This window comes from Lepidochelys kempii, chromosome 23 (assembly GCF_965140285.1).
Source record: "Lepidochelys kempii isolate rLepKem1 chromosome 23, rLepKem1.hap1, whole genome shotgun sequence".
NCBI classification, from domain to species: domain Eukaryota; kingdom Metazoa; phylum Chordata; order Testudines; family Cheloniidae; genus Lepidochelys; species Lepidochelys kempii.
Window position 1 is genome coordinate 3,592,459 of NC_136402.1, and position 19,294 is coordinate 3,611,752.

General features: G+C 52.1%; 1 protein-coding gene across 4 annotated transcripts in view; it reads left to right on the top strand.

The window, feature by feature from the left end:
* The first annotated feature begins 2,279 nt into the window (after positions 1-2,279).
* SAMD4B (sterile alpha motif domain containing 4B) overlaps positions 2,280-19,294 on the top strand; it is a 34,460-nt gene continuing 17,445 nt past the window's right edge. Inside the window, exons 1-2 of one of the 4 annotated variants that reach the window (XM_073321934.2) lie at positions 2,280-2,398; positions 14,894-15,382. In XM_073321934.2, coding sequence (XP_073178035.2) covers positions 15,187-15,382 — 196 coding nt within the window. In that variant the 5' untranslated portion in view covers positions 2,280-2,398; positions 14,894-15,186. The remainder of the gene's footprint in view (positions 2,399-14,893; positions 15,383-19,294) is intronic. The other 3 variants (XM_073321932.2, XM_073321935.2, XM_073321933.2) reach the window with 3 other exon arrangements.

Sequence of the window (19,294 nt, forward strand, 5' to 3'; positions counted from 1 at the left end):
CAACCACCGACAGCCACCCCTGCCACTGAAAGGGGGATTGCACCAGGCATAGCCTAGGACCCAGTCACACAGTTCGATCTTGTAGGTGTGTTGTGGGAGAGACTAGAGGCCCTGGCTGCGATCAGGGATTGTGCCAGGTGCTGCACAGATCCAGACGGAGATCAGGGCCCCATTGTGCCAGGCGCTGCACAGATCCAGACGGAGATCAGGGCCCCATTGTGCCAGGCGCTGCACAGATCCAGACAGAGACCAGGGCCCCGTTGTGCCAGGCGCTGCACAGATCCAGACGGAGACCAGGGCCCCATTGTGCCAGGCACTGCACAGATCCAGACGGAGATCAGGGCCCCGTTGTGCCAGGCACTGCACAGATCCAGACGGAGACCAGGGCCCCATTGTGCCAGGCGCTGCATGACACAGACCGAGACCAGGTTAGCTCTGTAATTCCTGGGTTTAGACGTTTACGGTTGAAATGAAAGCCGCTCGGCGCTTCCTGGAGAGGTTTGAGTTTTGCTGAACTCGGTGTTCTGGATGGCCCGAGCTGACTCCAGGCAGCCTTCCCTCTGCGTTAACAAGAAATTATTTTGTCAGGGATTTTAGCTGCACTTGAGCCACCTCCAAAGAGACAATAGCTAACCGGCGGGGGGAGGCCGAAAGCACACGCCGATCCGTGGGGCTGATACTGCTACAGCTCTCGGGATTTAGTGACCCCCCCGGTACAGCCCTGCTGGTCGATTTCCTCGCTGACGCTAGCTGTAAGTGTCTAGGCCTCATGGTCACAGGGAAAAGCTTGGACATGTGACCCCCCGCCCCACCAGGCTCCAGGGCAGAGGAAGGCCAGACTTGACTGATTGATTGATTGATTTCAAAAACTCTCGTGATTTTGAAGCCAGTCTCGTGATTTGGGTTGGGCAAAGGAGAGAGGAGGGGGAGACAGGAGAGGGGAGGATAAGGAGTGGGGTGGGGGTGGGGGGAGGGAAGAGTTGGGGAAGGGGAAGAAAGAAAGAGGAGGGGAGGACGGTGCCACAGGGCAAAGGGAGGAGTAAGGGGATAGGAGGGGGAGGAGCTGGGGGAAAGGGGAGGGGCGGAAGGAAAGGGGGAGGGGCAGGAGATAGGGGAGGGGTGGAAGGAGGGGGAGGGGCAGGAGAAAGAGGCGGGGTGGAAAGAGGGGGAAGGGAAGGAGATGGGGTGGGCGGAGGGAGGGCGAAGGGGCAGGAGAAAGGGGCAGGGCAGAAGGGGGGAAGGGCAGGAGAAAGGGGCGGGGCAGAAGGAGGGGGAGGGCAGGAGATGGGGCAGGGCGGAAGAAGGGGGAGGGGCAGGAGAAAGAGGTGGGGTGGAAGGAGAGGGAAGGGTAGGCGATGGGGTGGGCGGAGGGAGGGGGAAGGGGCAGGAGAAAGGGGCGGGGCAGAAGGAGGGGGAAGGGCAGGAGAAAGGGGCGGGGCGGGGCGGAGAGAGTGGGCAGGGCAGGAGAAAGGGGCGGGACGAAAGGAGGGCGAGGGCAGGAGATGGGGTGGGGCGGAAGAAGGGGGACGGGCAGGAGAAATGGGCGGGATGGAAGGAGGGCGAGGGCAGGAGATGGGGTGGGGCGGAAGAAGGGGGAGGGGCAGGAGATGGGGCAGGGCGGAAGGAGGGGGAGGGCAGGAGATGGGGCAGGGCGGAAGGAGGGGGAAGGGCAGGAGATGGGGCAGGGCGGAAGGAGGGGGAAGGGCAGGAGAACGGGGCGGGGCGGGGTGGAGGGAGGGGGAGGGGCAGGAGATGGGGCGGGGCGGAGAGAGGGGGAGGGGCAGGAGAAAGGGGCGGGGCGGAAGGAGGGGGAGGGGCAGGAGAAAGGGGCGGAAGGAGGGGGAGGGGCAGGAGAAAGGGGCGGAAGGAGGGGGAGGGGCAGGAGATGGGGCGGGGCGGAGAGAGGGGGAGGGGCAGGAGATGGGGCGGGGCGGAGAGAGGGGGAGGGGCAGGAGAAAGGGGCGGGGCGGAGGGAGGTAGGGGAGAGGAGAAGAAAGGGGCGGGGGCGGTCTTCGTTCCGCCCAAGCGGACGCTCAGACGCCACAGCCCAGTCTGTTACGTCACCGCGATGCCACCAGGCCATTGGTTGTGGAACCTCGGAGTGACAGGACTGAAAGCCAGTCAGAGTCTCCGAAGCTGAGCCCGAGGCCGAGGTGGGGGCGAGTGTTGCGCATGTGTGCCGTCGTGCGCGCGGGAAGCCACGCCCCACCGAGGGCAGCCGCGAGCTTCTGGTTGGTCCCGGCCGCTGCCACTCGACCTTCCGCAGCCAATGGCGAGGCGGCTGCGCGCTGACGCGTGGCGTGCCGTGCGCGCTGGCGTTGCGCGGTGGGCTACGGTACGGGCGCCTCGGTGTGAGGCTGGCGGGGCCGAGGCCGGGGCCGGACGGGCCGCAGAGACGGTGAGTGTGGGGCGCGTCCCCGTCCCGCGCCTGCTCGGGCCCCTCCCCCCGTTCGGGGCGAGCATCTCCCCTCTGCTGCATCTCGCCCCTCCCCCACCCCGAGCCCGCGGCCCCTCCCCCCTCGGCCCCTCCCCCAGCCAGGGACCCCCGCCCCGATCCTGGCTTCTCCCGCGTGCTGCATCTCGCCCCTCCCCCACCCCGAGCCCGGGGCCCCTCCCCCAGCCAGGGGCCCCCCCGCGCCCCGATCCTGGCTTCTCCCGCGTGCTGCATCTCGCCCCTCCCCCACCCCGAGCCCGGGGCCCCTCCCCTCTCTCCAGCCCCCCTCCCACACCCAGGGGTCCTCCCGCCCCGCTCCGGGCTTCACCCCCCCCCAAAACCAGCCTCCTCCCCTCCCCCCAGATTTCCAACCCCGCCCTGCTCCTGGGATCCCCCTTCCCTCCATCCCAACCAACCCCGCCCTGCTCCGGGCTTCATCCCTCCCCTCCTCCCTAAACCAGCCTCCTTCCCTCCCCCCAGATTCTAACCCCGCCCTGATCCAGGGATTCCCCTGTAATCCATTTTCCCTGATCCAGGGATCCCCCTTCCCTACCAACCCCGCCCTGATCCAGGGGATCCCTCTGTACTTCATTCCTTCCACTCCTAAACCAGCATCCTTCCCTCTCTGCAGCGCCCCTCCCCCCAGATTTCCAACCCCACCCTGGTCTGGGGGGTCCCCTGTAATCCATCCTCCCTGATCCAGGGGTCCACCTTCTCTCCACTACAACCAATCGCCTCGTAGGCACCGACTCCATGGGTGCTCCAGCTGTTCCATGGCACATAGGAGGTGCTGAGAGGGAGAGAGAAGAGTTGGGGCAGGAAGAGATGGGGGGAGGGGGCTTCGAGGAAAGGGTGGAGTGGAGGCGGAGCCTGCGATGGAAGGGGGGGTTGAGCGTCTCCCCCCCGCCTCGGTAAGTTGGTGCCCATGAACTGTCCCCCCCTCCCCAATACACACACCAACACTCTAATCCACTATGGTCTGGGAACCCCCTTCCCTCCAGCACACGCAACCCTGCCCTGATCTGGGGACCCCCTGTATTCCATCATCTGTGATCCAGGGATCCTCTACACTCAATTCAGCTAGACCCCCAAACCAAACATTGCCTGCCCCTTCCAAAGCAGGCATCCTACCCAATCCTTATTGAGAGTTACCCTTTACCCCCACTCCACCTAGGGAACCTTTTTCTCCTCCCCTGGATCCCCTACCTCACTCTGATTTGGGTTCCCATATATTACACGCTGGGTCAGACCAAAGGTCCATCTAGCCCAGTATCCTGTCCTCTGACAGTGGCCAGTGCCAGGTGCCCCAGGCGGAATGAATAGAACAGGTAATGATCAAGTGATCCATCCCTGTCACCCATTCCCAGCTTCTGGCAAACAGAGGCCAGGGACACCATCCCTGCCCATCCTGGCTAATAGCCATTGATGGACCTATTCTCCATGAATTTATCTAGCTCTTTTTTGAACCTTGTTATAGTCTTGGCCTTCACAACATCCTCTGGCAAGGAGTTCCACAGGTTGTGGGTTGTGTGGAGAAATACGTCCTCTTGTTAGTTTTAAACCTGCTGCCTGTTGATTTAATTAGGTGACCCCTGGCTCTTGTGTTATGAGAAGGAGTAAATAACACTTCCTTATTTACTTTCTTCATAGCAGCCATGATTTTATAGACCTCTATCATATCCTCCCCTTAGTCGTCTCTTTTCCAGTCTGAAAAGTTCCAATCTTATTAATCTGTCCTCATACAGAAGCCATTGCATCCCCCTAATCATTTTTGTTGTCCTTTTCTGAACCTTTTCCAATTCCAATATATCTTTTGTGAGATGGGGCAACCACATCTGCACGCAGTATTCAAGATGTGGGCAAACCATGGATTTATATAGAGGCAACATGATATTTTCTGGCCTATTCTCTCTCCCTTTCCTTATGATTCCCAACATTCTGTTCTCTTTTCTGACTGCCGCTGCACATTGAGTGGATGTTTTCAGAGAACTATCCGCAGTGACTCAAAGATCTCTTTCTTGAGTGGTAACAGCTAATTTAGACCCCATCATTTTATATGGGATGTATTACATCACCTCCTCTCTCCCCAACCTGGGATCTGCTACTGCACCCTAAACCTGGGACACCCCACCCTCACCTCCCAAATGCAACCCATCAGCACACCCTCCCTTGTTCCTTTTGCCTGGGACATAATTCTTAATGTCTCTGCACTCTCCCCATGGATTCCAGAGTGCTCTTGCTAGAGATCCTGTCTCTTTTCCCCTTCTCTCAAAATGCACTCGGAGACCATCTAGCCAAATTTCTTGCCCGTTCCTATGTACCAGACAGAACACCTCCCATCTACTTGCTCTGATTCCCTTAAGATACTCTCAGCTGTCTCCGCTAGACTCTGACTAGAGGTCTCTCTTCTCTGTCATGCTGGATGACTGCACTGCCTTCTGTCCTCCTTATGTGTATGCCCCTAAGGACCTCCCATGGAGGAGATCTGTTATCCTTCCCTCTGTACCGAGACCTTTGTATAGAGATATTTTCCACAAAGCCTTGGATCACCCCAACTCTCTTGCTCCAGAAATCCCCTTATCCCTGAAATGCTTCCAGCAGGGATCCTTGCATCCCATTGGAACCCTCCTGCAAAGCCAGGCATGTGCCACTAATGGTCCATTGAGTGAGTCTATCTGGTATCCTGCTTCCTGCAGCAGCCAGTATTGAATGTTTCAGAGGGTGGCATAACCCTCCCTTCCTAAAATACCTCCTTGTGCAATCCCATTCCACTCTGGAACGCGCACATGCATTTCCTTCCTGACCACCCCCAGCTGGTCATCTCATGCCCTCGTGCTTTAGGGCTGATCGTCCTTATGAATTTGTCCTGTACAGCTGAAATTCTTTCCTAGTACCGTCTGATTTTTCTTTCTGGAACCTTAGTGCCCAACCCAGTTGCTTATTATCAAGTGGCAATGAGTTCTACAAGTTAATGTTAAGTAATGTTAACAGCTTCTTTCCTTCTATGAGTTAGAAATCTGTTTTTTTAAAATTCTGAGTGGGCTATTATGGGTCAGACTAGACAGAGAGAACCAAACTAGCTTTCATTGTGCCATAGTTCTGTACCGCCTTCCATTTTTCAGATCTCCCCTGTCTACACTTGATCAGGTTTGCTAGCCTCCTCTGGTCCTTTCTCTTTGCTCTTAACTGAAATGAACAAACTGACTGCAGTACCCACGCTGAGGTTGTACCAGCAATGTGTATGTGGTCACTGTTTTCTTACTGTTCTCCATCACTTCCTTAATATGCGGTGTTGTCCAGTTGTCAAAACACATTCACTGGGTTCTGTCCTTGGCTCTGAGAGCAGGGTCTAATGGGGAGAGCAGGGAAGTGGGAGTTAATACTCCTGGCTTCCATTCTTGGTTCTTCCACCCCGCCCTGCTTCACAGCTTGCTCTTTCTCCTGGCGGGGTCACTCATACTTCACAAAGGGGACTGTGATGCTTTGATGTCGGTCACATGTCTGGAGATCCTGGAAATAACAAGTTCTAGAGAAGGACCCAAGTGTGGTTCTTCCAGTTATCCAGTAACAAAGATCTCCAGGCATCTCATATACTTGGAGGCAGCACTGAGCGGAAAAGGGGTGGTGTGGGGGAGATTGGGGGTACACATTGGGGACAGTGGTGGCATCTGGGCTTGGGGCTCGGGAGAGCCAAGTTGAGTTTGTGGCTGTGTTGTAGACGCAATGTCTTCACAGCCGGAAAGGCATGGGTTGGATAGCCAGTCCTAGTGGAGACAGGGCACAGGGAGTTTTAACCTCAGGTAGGTGGGCTCCACCCTAGGGAAGAATAAAATAAACTGTAACCAAGGATGGGGTGGGGGTGGGGAGGAACCCAAGAAGATAATTGCTGAATTTCAGCCCATGCGCACACAGGCCACAAAGAGGAAATGTCTCACTGCTGGGAGATCTCTTTGGATTTGTCTTCGCTGTGCAATTTGACCCCTTGAGTTGGCCTAGCTTGAGAACTGCCACACTGCAAAATCTGCAGTTACTACATCCATGTTGGTGCTATCCTCGCTTGTGTGAGGCGTTACGACTTCTGTGGGAGGTCGTACCCCATGGTGCTTAACTCTGCGCTAATCTGAACCCTCCCTATCAATCGTGTCGCAGTGGCTTGTGGGACAATTTGTCTGCCCGTTCCGGCCAGCTGGGCAGAATCAATGAAAACAAGGCCTTGGGGAGGTAGCGGTCCCGTAGCTTGTTCCTCTTGGAACCAGTCGGGACAAAAGGCTGAGGAATGAACCCTAGGGAACTAATGAGTGATTCGGAGAGAGCTCTTCTGTCATCATCTGTGATGTGCGGAGATGGAGGGGGTGAAATTCTCACCCTCTTTTCGAGGCCTTCTGGTGTCCTTGCTCTGAAGCCTTCCGAGAAGATGCTCTTGTGGTTTGTGCCAAGCACAAAGAGAACCTCCCTCATCTACAGAATAATCCCAAGCCTGAAATCTTTCTGGTCAGCACCACCACTGTGTCGTCCTACAGAAGGCATGGGATGAAGACACGCCTAGCTCCAAAGAGATGCTGAGAGAGCGCTGGGAACTCTTCCTGCTGGTAGTTGATCTCAATGCTCATGGGTATCATGAAGGAGCAAGATATCCAGATGGTGTCAAACATGGGGAAAGCAGCAGGGGACTGGCAAGGGGTCGGTGTGTAGGGTGAGAGCGGACACCGTGAGACATTGAAACTGGTGGTGCCGGCCAGGCAGAGCGGGGGATGTTCCCTTCTTCAGAGGAAGGCACAAGAAACCCTGTAGCTAGCCCTGGCTGCTGTTGTGGGGGCTCGCCCCGTCGCAGCGTAGGCTGGAATGCAGTTGCGGGCAAGTTTTAAAGTCGAGTGGGAGGGAGGGAGCCTTTGGAAGGCTGCAAAGAGGGAGGGGTAACGTGGGCCAATAGGCTGAGGAAGGTGTTGGGTCTGGTTTCTCAGAGTTCAAAGTCTTTGCTGAATGAGGCAAACGCCAAGGCTCTTCTGAAGCAGCAAGTGGATGGAGAAGCACGCCAAAAATTTGGCCCAGCTAGCCTGTCGGAGCTGAGCTGCTCCTGTAGTGCAATCTCCAGATCGAGTTTGGGGGGCAGGGGAGGGTTTTTCTATATACTGTATTTTAGCACCGTTGAAGAGGAAGGATGGCCTAGTGGTTATGGAGCAAGCCTGGGACCTGTTCCCTGCTCTGCTGAAGTGATCCTGTGTGACCATAAGTCAGTTGCCTCTCTCTGCCTGAGTTTCCTCATCTGTAAAATGGGCATGCTAGCCCTGCCCCAGCTCACAGGATGTAGGGAGGATGAGTCCATTGTGAGGTGGTCAGATGCCATGGTGACCGGGGCCGTATAAGTAGAGGGATTGGCTTTACAACATGCTGACATCCGTTGGAGACTAAGTCCTCTATCTATCTGTGGAGCAGGTACTGCCCTGGTAGTGGTAGGGGGAGCTTCCCTTTACACGACGCCCCCTCCCACTCGTGTGCCTTAGCCCTGCCCTGGGGAAACCAGCTCTCGTATGATGGTCCATTCAAATCTCATCTTCCGGAGGTATCAGTCACTTGTCTGTTGTGGTGGCTTTTGTGACAACCTGTTGGGTGCTGGTCTGAGACCCATCACATTCATTTCAGAACGTGGGTAGGGCACTGCACTGGGACCCAAGAGAGCTGGATTCTGTCCCCTGTTGGGTGACCTTGGGCAAGTCACTTCCCTCTTCTGTGCCTCGGTTTCCCCACTTTATGGGGGAAATGGACGCACAATGCTCTAAAATGCTTTGTGGTCTACAGATGAAAAGAGCTAGGTGGTATAATAGTAACTTTTCAAAGCAGGAGGTGGAGGGCAGTGTGTAGAACGGATTTCCAGATGGTGACTGCTGTCAGCCAGTGGCAGGAGTTGCCAGCTCATAGAGAACAGATCTTCAGGCACGGATAACAGAAGAGAGGGTGAAATTCCTCCCTTTTCTTTGTGCTAGCCTGGGAACCAAGTTGCGACTGATGAGCTAAAGCCGGTGCGGAAGCTTGCACAAGGTTAATATTTGAGGGTCAGACTCAGGAATCGGATAGCTGGCGGGATGAGATACAGAAGCTTCGAATCTCCTGTATGCTGGTTCTGATCCAGTCCAGGGCTACCCCAAACCGGCTGCCGTGGTGGTGGCTGGGTGCCAGCCTGATTCCCAATGGGACGTGTCCACATCACTGAACCCCCTGCTGCCTCTGGTGCTAACTAGGGGGGCCCCTTAGGAGCAACCTCAGCAGGGAGAGAGGCGCGAATGAGTTGGGGGTCTGGATTTCCAGCGGGAGTTGCTGGGGGTTGGCACCTCTCAGGCTGGCCGCGTCTCTGGGGGCTGTAGAAATGCAAACCGCCGGCCTCCTCCAGTGGGGATGTGGCGTGTGCTCTGCATCGGTCCGCCCAGCTGCATGACATCGATTGCTGCTTGTGTCTCCTGGGTCCCCTCTGAAGCTTAGGCCGCTGGTGGCCAGCACTCCCTCCGAAGGTGTAATTACAGCGGGCTGCGTCGTTGCTCCTGTCTCCTTACCTCCGGGAGCCAGCTTAGTTTGGCTCTAAAGATAGCGTCCAGTGGGGAGAGACCCAGACAGCAGCTTCCCGTCAGTCTCTCTTCAGACACACGCCTTTTCAGAAGGGTTTGACTGCCTCGCACTTTAAAAATTGCTATGTCTCCCTTCGCCGCCGTCCCCATCCCTCCACTTGGCCGTGGCTAGCGCACATGGACAGCAGTGCACAGGGCGCGATTGTAACCTGGCCGCCTCCAGCAACGCTGACAGGAAATAGCACCCAGGCCAACGGGCAGAGGGGAAAACACTGGGACAAAGGATGCTTCATTCAGCAGGGTCCAGACGCTGCTTCCACTTACTGCATTAGCCTAGGACTTGGGAGTTCAAGTCCTACTTCCCCCACAGACTCCCTGTGTGACTGTGTCGTTTTGCTCCATCCGTGCCTCAGTTTCCCCATTGGTGCGTGGGGATAATAGCACATCACTCATAGGCAGGCTTGGAGGGATTAGATTTTTATTGGTAATTTTCACTAAACATCGACTTCACTGCACCCCCAAACCCAGGGAAAATATTTTCCAGTGATGATCGAAATTGGCGGGCTTATTAGAGTCCAAATCCAGTGATCAAGACTTTTGAATTAGGCTCATCACAAGCAAAAGACTATTTACCTTTGTATGTTTTGACATGTGAGGTTGACAGTTTGTGTTTTAATGGTTTCTAAACCACTGGCTTTTTGGAACTCAGCATCTGCTGTCAATAAATATTTGTCTGACCCCATGTCTCCAATTTCCCAAAACAGTGAAAATTTAAATAGATAAAAATTGGGGTGGGGAATGCTTAAAAAAGAAACCTTTATAATCTATGCAAATGATCGAAAAATAAAATTGAGTTCTTCTCGGAGGGCATAAATATATTAGATTGAGACACTGAGGTCGCTAATGGGGTCAATAGATTCCTTTGTATAGATCCAAGATATATTGATTGTCTTCGATTGCTGCAGAGACTGACGCAATATATAGGTGCTGAGTACCCGTGGAAAGGGGTACGCTGCTCCAAAGAAGTGGACTGTACCCGTGCGGTCTTAGGGTTTACCTGCTTGTATCTGATTGCTCTTATTTTTATAGCGTCGTCGTCTCTGTGTCTGTCTGTAGTCACAGCCTGCAGAAACTGACCCATCTTACATCCGTATCTGAATGCCTCACAATCTTTAGGGTATTTATCCTCCTAACATACCTGTGAGGGAGGGCCTAGCAGGATAGAGACCCGGCTTGGGATTTGAGGCCTGGTTCCATTGGTGGCCTTGGATAAGTCATGTTCCCTCTCTGCCCCAGTATCCCCATCTGTAGATGGGGAAAATGGGACTGACCTCCCTTGAAGCATTTTGAGATTGGGTGAGGAAAAGTGCTAGATGTTGTTTGTCTCCCATTGCTGCCTCAGTTTCCCCAGCTGAACAGACTACATCACTTGTCTCTGTGTGACCCTTGGCTCTAGCAGAGCAGGGAATTGAACCCAGGTCTCCTGAGTGCCACGTTGGTGCTTTAACCACTGGGCCATGCTTCCTCCAGGATCCAAAGGAGGCCAGATGACAGGTGGTCCTAGTCTCTGAGCCAAATTGCAGTGTCTGTGCTGAGCATGGCAGTGTCTGAGACAGCCTGAGAAGACCGTTGAGCTAGGCCCCGCACTGGATGAGGAGGCAAAGGGAGAGAGTGCAGCATGAGGGTGACTCAAATCAGCTGATGGGGAGTCAGGACTCCTGGGTTCTATTCCCATCTCTCCCGCGACTAGCCTTCGGCTCCGTGCCTCAGTTTCTCAGTCTGTAAAATGGGGATGGTGCTGCTTTGTAAAGGTCTCTGAGGTCTGCCAATGAAAAGCAGTAGATAAGAGCTGGGGTTTATGATATATTTATTACTACCTGGGTTTCATGCAGCAGGGGTGATGCTGCAGGGTCTCTGCGATTGGGGCTGGGGTTTAGAGAGAGGCATCCCGTTGAAGTGGCCAGAGCGGCTGTCAAAAGGCAGAGTCTCCCCTCCTGAGCTGGAACCCAGGCTGCGATGCTGGGGCTAACGCCCCAGTGGTGCCGAGAAGCACCATGGAATGGCCAACGAGCATAAGGAGTCCGTAGCAGAGCTAGGATGAAGATGTGGGGATCCTGACCCTTTGCTCTGAGCACTAGGCTGTGCTACCCACTGTGTTCATGGTGGCAGCATTGTACACTGGGCCTTGTCCATATTAAAGAGAGGGGGCAGGCTGCAAGTTGCCTTGGATGGCTCCCAAGGGCTGCATTCTTGGTATGGTATGTCCTGCCTTGCCAAGTCAGAGCACGGTCCAACCGTTTCAGCGGCTCAATCAGGAAACCAGACGTCTCTCTCCAACAGTTGGTCTGTGTCCACCACCTCTGGACTCTGTTGGAAAAGCATCTCTGCTTTTCCTTTTGTTTTTTAAATACGTAGAGGCAGAGCTAATCCCACTGCAGACAGAGCCAGCAAACATGCCTTCCGTTGTGCAGACACAGTCTATAAACCCTCTTAGACACAGCGCGAGGTGCTGTCTGAATGCTTTGTTGGGCTTCAGAAAGCTATAGCTTCAGACAGAAAATCGAGGTGTGCAAACAGCACAGCAAAGTCAGTCGCGGGAGCTCAGGAGTTCAAGACGTCTTGTGTGAGAATTCCACACCCGTTAGGCTATGGGGGGGCGGGGGGAATATCTGAGACCGTTACGTGGCTGGAATATGAAGCACCTGTTGTCCTTCCACTCAGCCAAAGCTGCTTCTCTTTCTCATACAGTCTTCAGCATTGTCAGTTCTGAAGTGCTGTGTCTGCAGAATGGCTGTGCCGCAGAGCTGATGTCCCCCCGCCCACCACCACCACTGCAGCTAGTGTGCTTCTTCCCTGCCTTTGAGAGACCCCCACCCACCCACACCCACATCCTGCTAAGAGGGAGTTCTTTCTCCACAATCTAGTTAATCCCCTCTTGGAGCAAAAAGGGGCAAGGAATTTTGGGTTCCTAGATAGGCCCCTCTGGATTACAAAGAGACTGCAACAAAAGGGTCGTTAAGTTCCCCTTGTGACGCTGATTTGTGCCCGGGATCCCCATCTGCTCAACCCACTGTTGCGTGGATCTCCTGATAGGAGAAAATGGGTCTTGAATTGTTTGTTTGCTGAATAGGCGTTGAAAGCCAGTTTCCTTTTCAGCCCCCTTAGGGCTACTATCCCTCTTACTCCTGTCTTATCTCTGCTTCTCTTGGGCGGTCCTGATCCTCAGTATTGTGCTTGCGTGCCAGGAGCAGGTGACTCTCCAGAGACGCCGGTGACGTGAAATCTTGTTGGTTTCACAGCAAAAGTTAAAAGCAGCTGTAGGTCCTAACGCTTGCCCTGAAAATGCTCCCTTTTGAGGCTTTACAGTTGCATTTCCCTACCCTGTATGTTTCAATCTTCCATTGGGGCTGTGTAGAGGGAGTCACAGGAACAAAAGGGGAAACAGCCAGGATGATAGTACCCAAAGTGCTGCCGAATGCATGGAGGAAATTGAGGGCAAAAAGACATTTTTTTTGCTCATCTGTGAGTGTGATTTTAGATGCCTTAATAGTAGCTAAAACATCTTCTGACAGAAGTGACTTATTGTAAGTCAGTGGTGTATTAGAAATGTGTCTTGACTGGAAGGTGAATTTCACTGAGGGTTTTATTTGGATTTAGATCTTCCCCCTGCTGTGCGTACCACCCGACAGTGCAGCCTTCTGCTGTGTACGAGAACCAGGAAGTGGAACTGACTGTAAATAGGAGATAGAACAGATTCCACTGTGAGTGAAGTGCAAAAAGCAAACATAGTTTCTGAAAGGTCCCCCCCAACGACCTGTGGTACTTGAATTGCCCGCATCACCATAAATCAATGGTTTGCAACCTATTTTCATTTGCGGACCCTTAAAGAATTTCAATTGGAGGTGCAGACCCCTTTGGGAATCTTAGACATAGTTTGTAGACCCCCCGAGGTCCATGGACCACAAGTTGAAAACCACTGCCGTAGAATCAAAGCATCTTGCAATCTTTAACTTATTTATCTTCACAACCCCCTTTGTGAGGCAGGGCAGTGCTATTTAGATGGGCCTCTTCTGAGGTCACACAGGAAGTCTGGCAAAGCGAGGTATTGAACTCCAGACATCCCAGGTTAGCAACCTTAACCGCTCCTTCCTCCATCACAGGTCCCAAATGAGAACTTTAGGTGTGTGAGCTGTCTAGTTAGCATAACACCTGAATCAGCCCGTTGGAAGGAAAACTAAAGTGAGCCCAGTGTTGGCTCTCCAAAGGCAGAGATCTCACAAGCTGTGCCTGAGTCCTCCAAGGAGACGTCCAGGAAAAGTGAGATGTAACATTCCTGACATTCTTAAAAAGGAAAGTCTCCCTGCTTGGTTTTTTTTTAAGCTTAAAAAGGATTGGAGGGAGCGTGTATGTTTTGCAAGCATAGCTGTGTTAACTAGGAGTGTGGGGATAAAAATCAGCCCCCCTAACCGATGTAGGTGTGCCAGCAAACCTGGTGTGGACGCAGCTATACCCGCAAAGCCTTCATAGTGTGGATACGCCCCAGGTCTTTGACTTTGCAGGCCTCCTGTGTGTTTATAATGTACGTCCTTCAGCTTGGACTGTTTTGCCTCTTGAATGCTGTTAGTTCTGCTGTGTGGGCAGCAATCAGTGCAAGAGAAGACTTTAAATGTAAAAATCCCCTCTCCCTGGCTTTCCAGGTTTCTATCTTATTGGGCAGGGCAGAAGAGAGAAGATCTCCTTTTTCCAAAACCTAAACTTTGGCCCCGAACCATCCTTTTCCACCAGTGGCTGGCCCTGACTTGATTCTCGCTATCAGCTCGCTTGTCACAGTGCTGCTTTCAAATCTCGCTTCACGTCTTGTTAGGGCAGCCCTGGGGTTGGGGGGAGTCGGACCTGCTTGGGTTGGTTGGCTGCATGCGAAATGAACAAAGATGAACTTGCAGTTCGGGGCAGGGGGAGGGAAGGAGAGGGTTTATGGTACTGTAGCAGTGTGGTTGCCCAGGATTGGCTGGTTGGGTCTCTCTGATCAGGTACCCTGCCCTGGTATCACTACCCTGCCTCGCCTGGTTGGTCTGTTATTCCATCTGGCACCTTCCTGCCGCACTGGGTCAGACGGCTGCTCTACCTTGCCCGCTGTCCGGGCTCTATCAACATCCAGTGCCTGATGCTTAAGGTGAATCCCCTTCTCATCCAACCAGCTCAGTCTAGTAACTTTCCCTTTAAGCTAAAGGGGTGACTTGATCCCAGTCTATAAATACCTACGTGGGGAACAAATATTTAACACTGGGCTCTTCAGTGTAGCAGACAAAGGTCTAACGTGATCCAAAGGCTGGAAGTTGAAGCTAGATAACTTGAGATTGGAAATCAAGCATACACTTTTAACGGCGAGAGTAGTTGACCCTTGGGATATTGTTTCAATGGTGGTCGTGGATTCTCCATCACTGACCATGTTTAAATCAAGACTAGACGTTTTTCTGAAAGCTCTGCTCTAGGAATTATTTTGGGACAGGTCTCTGGCCTGTGTTATCCAGAAGGTCAAACTAGGTGATCACAATGGTCCCTTGGAATCTGTGAATTGCACAATACCATATGTGGGGGAAACAGGGGAGAAAAGTGAATTCGTCTCTCCCACCTGAGGTCTGATTTGCACCAACATTGCTGGTCATAAAGCTGTCCAGATGCAATAGTTGACTCTCTCTGATCTCCTGTGGCGATGAGTTCCGCAAGTGGGCTTTCTGCTGGGCTCAACGTATAGCCTGTTGCGTGTTTGGATGTGTCATCGTCCCGACTGTCTGTTGTTGTAAAGCAAGAGAGGCCATAAACCTGGTTATAGAACAATGCAGGCTGTGCTCCGGGGTGGCCAATCTTTCTTAATCAATCTCATATTTCTTTTTCCTTGCAGGGATCTCCAAGGCAGTCTGCTTAGAGGAGAGCCCTGCAAAAGGATCTACACGGAGAAAGATCTTTTGGGACAATCTCCCCCCCACACATGTGATCCCAGCTTCACTGGCAGCAGGATTTGCATTCCAGGTCGTGCCCTCCTCCATCTCTGGGCCAAACCGTAGGACTTAAAGCTGAAACCATGTGAGGGGGTTTCCCTTGCTCCCCCCTCTCCCCTGACCCCCTTCCCTCCCCTCCCCTTCCCCCCCAGCCTTGGGCGTGTCGCTGTCGAGCCACGTAGACGCGCCTGCCACCATGATGTTCCGGGATCAGGTGGGAATCCTGGCCGGCTGGTTCAAAGGCTGGAATGAATGCGAGCAGACGGTGGCTCTGCTCTCCCTCCTCAAGCGTGTCACTCGCACCCAAGCCCGCTTCCTGCAGCTGTGCCTGGAGCACTCGCTGGCCGACTGCACCGAGATCCACATCGTGGAGTCGGAGGCCAACAGCGCAGGTAAGTTTGGACGCAGCTTCGGGACGCAGCTGCTGTCGGTCAAGCGGAGCTGTTTCCCTTCCCTTCCCCGCCCCCCCTCCGTCTGAGGTGGAGCAGACTGGGTTTAGCATCAGGAATGGGGTGGGTTTAGATAGCATCGTTTAATCCAACTCTCCCCTCTCTGAACTATAAAACGAGTCCATTGTTGTGGTATGTGAGACTAACAGTCTCTGAAAAGCAGCCATGTCTGGGGCGAGACAGGGCAGCTGATAACAGCTTTGCAACAACACTATACAGTGGTTTAGGGTGGAAAAGGAGGCATGCTCTATCCATTGGGATTGTAAACCTCTTGGGTCAGGGGACCGTCTTTTTTTGTCTGTTTGTGTTGCATCTAGCACAATTGTGTCTGTAACTGGGGCTCCTAGGTGCTACCGTAATACACCTGTACAGCCCCTAGCGTAATGGGCTCCCAGTTCAAGGCTGGGCACAACTGTCATACAAATGGTGGTAATTTAGACTCTGCTCATTAAAGCTGGGATACCAGGGCAGCTCTTGCTTAATGGATTCCCCCAAGACTGCAGCAGACAAGCTGGTGTAGTGGGGTGAGCCCTGATTCAGAAAGGAGAGTTGCCTGTCTTTCTTTCTGCAGGATGGCTGGGCCCCTTAGTGCTGCTCTGGGGCATGGGGGTCAATATGGTTTCCGAGGGGAGAGCTCCCCCTACTGAGCCTGGAACGCTGTGTAAACAGGAGATCTTAGTGACTAACATTGGAGCATGTGTATTGTCCTACACCAAAGATTGAAATAGACAATTGGTTTATATAATCCAGCCCACCGGGAATCAGGGCAGCATTCTTCCTAAGTACAATCCTCTCTGTGACCTAGTTCTAAATGTTCCAGGAGCCAGGGCTCCTTTTTCCATGGGAGGAGACTGTTCCCCAGCTTCAACTCAACCTCTGTTCCCCCTCCTCCATTTCATCCCCTTTCTTCCTGGTCCCACCCCCAGCCGCTCTCCCGCCTTTGCTATTCACATTCTTCAGATTCTTGGAGAGCAATTGCAGTGTATTGGAACTAGTTAACTCTCCTCCCTGGTATGCAGTAGCTGCTGTGTGTGTCTCTTTGCACTTGATCACTTAAGCATCTCAGAAGCACAGATGTTTAAAGCTCTTTCAGGGTAGATCTGGCCTTAATGCAGATTTATTTGTAGGGTGACTTGTTACTTAGCCTGGAGGCTGGCGACCCCTTATTTGAAGGCAAACATTTTCCTGAGCCTCTGACTCTTACTATAAAAGAGTAAAATATAAATAACTATCAGTGATAATGGTAAACCTGTATAATTTATTTGTGTGTTTTGAGGGGTTGATTGGAGAGTGCTTGACCATGAAAAGGTCAAGATGTGCCAGAAATGGGGGAGTGAGATTTTCCTTGCTTTAGATTGTACTAAAACTTTTCAGCATCTGGTAACCCCCTTGAAGGTTGTGGCCTTCCTGGTTGAGAAATGCCTGGTCTAAAGTCTTGTATGCGTCCATGTTAAGACCTCCTCCCTTCCTTTCTCTCCTCTCCTCCCCACCCACCGGGCGGGGAATAAATATGGGGAAATCAAACTGACTTAATCAAACCAGGGAAACCCTCAGTGTGGACACTTAAGGCGTGTCTACATGGGGACCCTCAGGAAAATTAATTGGAATTAACCACAAGGTGTAAAATTAGTGACATCACTTTAAATTACTGGGTGGACACTCCCATTGTAAATTAAAATGGTCTTAATTTGATTCAGTTTAATTCACTTTGGAAGTGAATTATGAGAGTGAGGTTTTGAAATTGAATTAAACTAATCTGAATTAAGGCCACTCTCATTCTTAATGACAGGTTACAGAGTAGCAGCCGTGTTAGTCTGTATCCGCAAAAAGAAAAGGAGGACTTGTGGCACCTTAGAGACTAACCAATTTATTTGAGCATACGCTTTCGTGAGCTACAGCTCACTTCATCGGATGCCTCTAAGGTGCCACAAGTACTCCTTTTCTTTTTTCTCATTCTTAATGAGTGCATCCACACGGAGCTTAGTGTAGTTTAACTAATCCACTTTGAATGTACACGTCTAGTGACTTTTTACCAGTAATAGCCTTAATGCAGGTGCAGTTACACCCACGTAAGGTGCTTTTATTCCAATACAGCTTATTTTGCTTTGCCAAAAGCAGGGTAAGCTATACCAGTATAACTCCATCTAGGGTGGGTGGTTGTGTTTTTTTTGCCACTCAAACTATGCTGGTGGCAATGGGGTGGCATCTGCTCTTGAAATATCCTGGTGTGCAGATGTAAAGCGGGGTGGCCAAACTTACTGACTCTCTGAGCCACATGCAGTAATCTTCAGAAGTTTGAGAGCCGCAAGACATGCGCAACCTGCCCCGCCGGGCGGCGCCTGCTGGGACTAAAGCCCCGAGACCCCCCTCCCTGCAGGGCAGAAGCCCCAACCCCTCCCTTCCCCCCCCCCCCCCCAGTCTGGTAGATGGAGAAGCGGGGGAGGGGCTCCATGAGCCATACTTGAACTGTGAAAGAGCCGCGGTTTGGCCATGCCATATATAAAGTATCAGCAAGACCCTAACTCTTTTTTTTTCTTTTTTCTTCAGTCTTCATTTTGTAGCTAACTTGGTTAAAAGCGTGTGTGTGTGTGTGATTAACTTTTTATTAATTTTCCTAAAGAAACAATAAAAAACTACAAACAGGTAAAGGACTTGCAGCTTGTATGATGTTACCAGTTACTGCCCCTTTCACAGGATAGCCAGTAAGATTACGCAGTTACGCGACTTTACAACTTGTCAGAGCTGCAAGACCAGACAACACAAAATCAGACAATATTACGCAGACATAACGTGCTAGGTGAGAGTAATAATAATAAAAAGACATGCCCAAATAGGCAACAAAGGGAAGTGGGGGCTTTTGAAGAGGAGGGGGAAAAGCAGAGGTGTAAAATAATACCAGACTGCCATTCGTCTGAGCTAGCTTCGCGTTTTTGATCCAAAAGGATCAAGAAACAGGGCCATACTGTTTGGTCAGACCAAAGGTCCATCTAGCCTGGTATCCTGTCTTCCGACAGTGGCTAATGGCAGGTGCTTCAGAGGGAACGAACAGAACAGGGAATCATTAAGTGATCCATTCCCAGCTTCTGGGACACCAGATTTCTTTGACTTCCTATCATTTCTCTCTGTGTCATTAAGCTGTTCCTTAACTCAGTTCCGCCCCCAAAATCAGCACGATCAAAACTCTTTAGACAGTTTAACATCGTTTCCATCTAGCTGAAGCTAAATACATAACGCCAGCCGTACAATATGCACTCAGCCAAAAGTATTTAGCCATTTCCCGTCTTCGGTAGCCAGTTTTTAAAGCAAAGTAAAACTTAACCATCTAAGGGGCCTCTTGTTTTGTTCCTAAAAGGAAATGATCTGAATTGAAAGGACTGTTTGATTTAAAAACAAGTAATGAGTGAACTGTAAAAAGCGTGTTGCTTTTCAGCTGGGAAGAAATGTTAGATTCGGAATGTGTCAGGCCTCAGAACAGGCTAGATTTAAAAAGAAGTTCTACCTATTCGGTGTTTTTTTTAAAGCAAGAGCTCTTGATTCAGCTAAAATCCCCCCTCTCGCTTGTGCCACACTTCAGCTCACATGTGAATTTTAACAGCCTCGTTCCAGAATTCCCCCATGGGGTGATTTGAGATTGGAAACGTGGCCAACCCTGTGCAGCCTGGTACCCTTTTAGCCCCCAGCTGTTCATCGAGGGACCAAGGACCACACTCACCCACAGAGAAGTGGCAAAGCAAATCTTGTCAAGTTTGCGCAGGGCCTGTCGGCAGCTTGCGGGAGACACTCGCTGAATCGTTGGCCTCAGCCTCTGCGGCCTAGCCTTTCCCTAAGCCTTAATTTCCAGGTTAAAAATAGCTG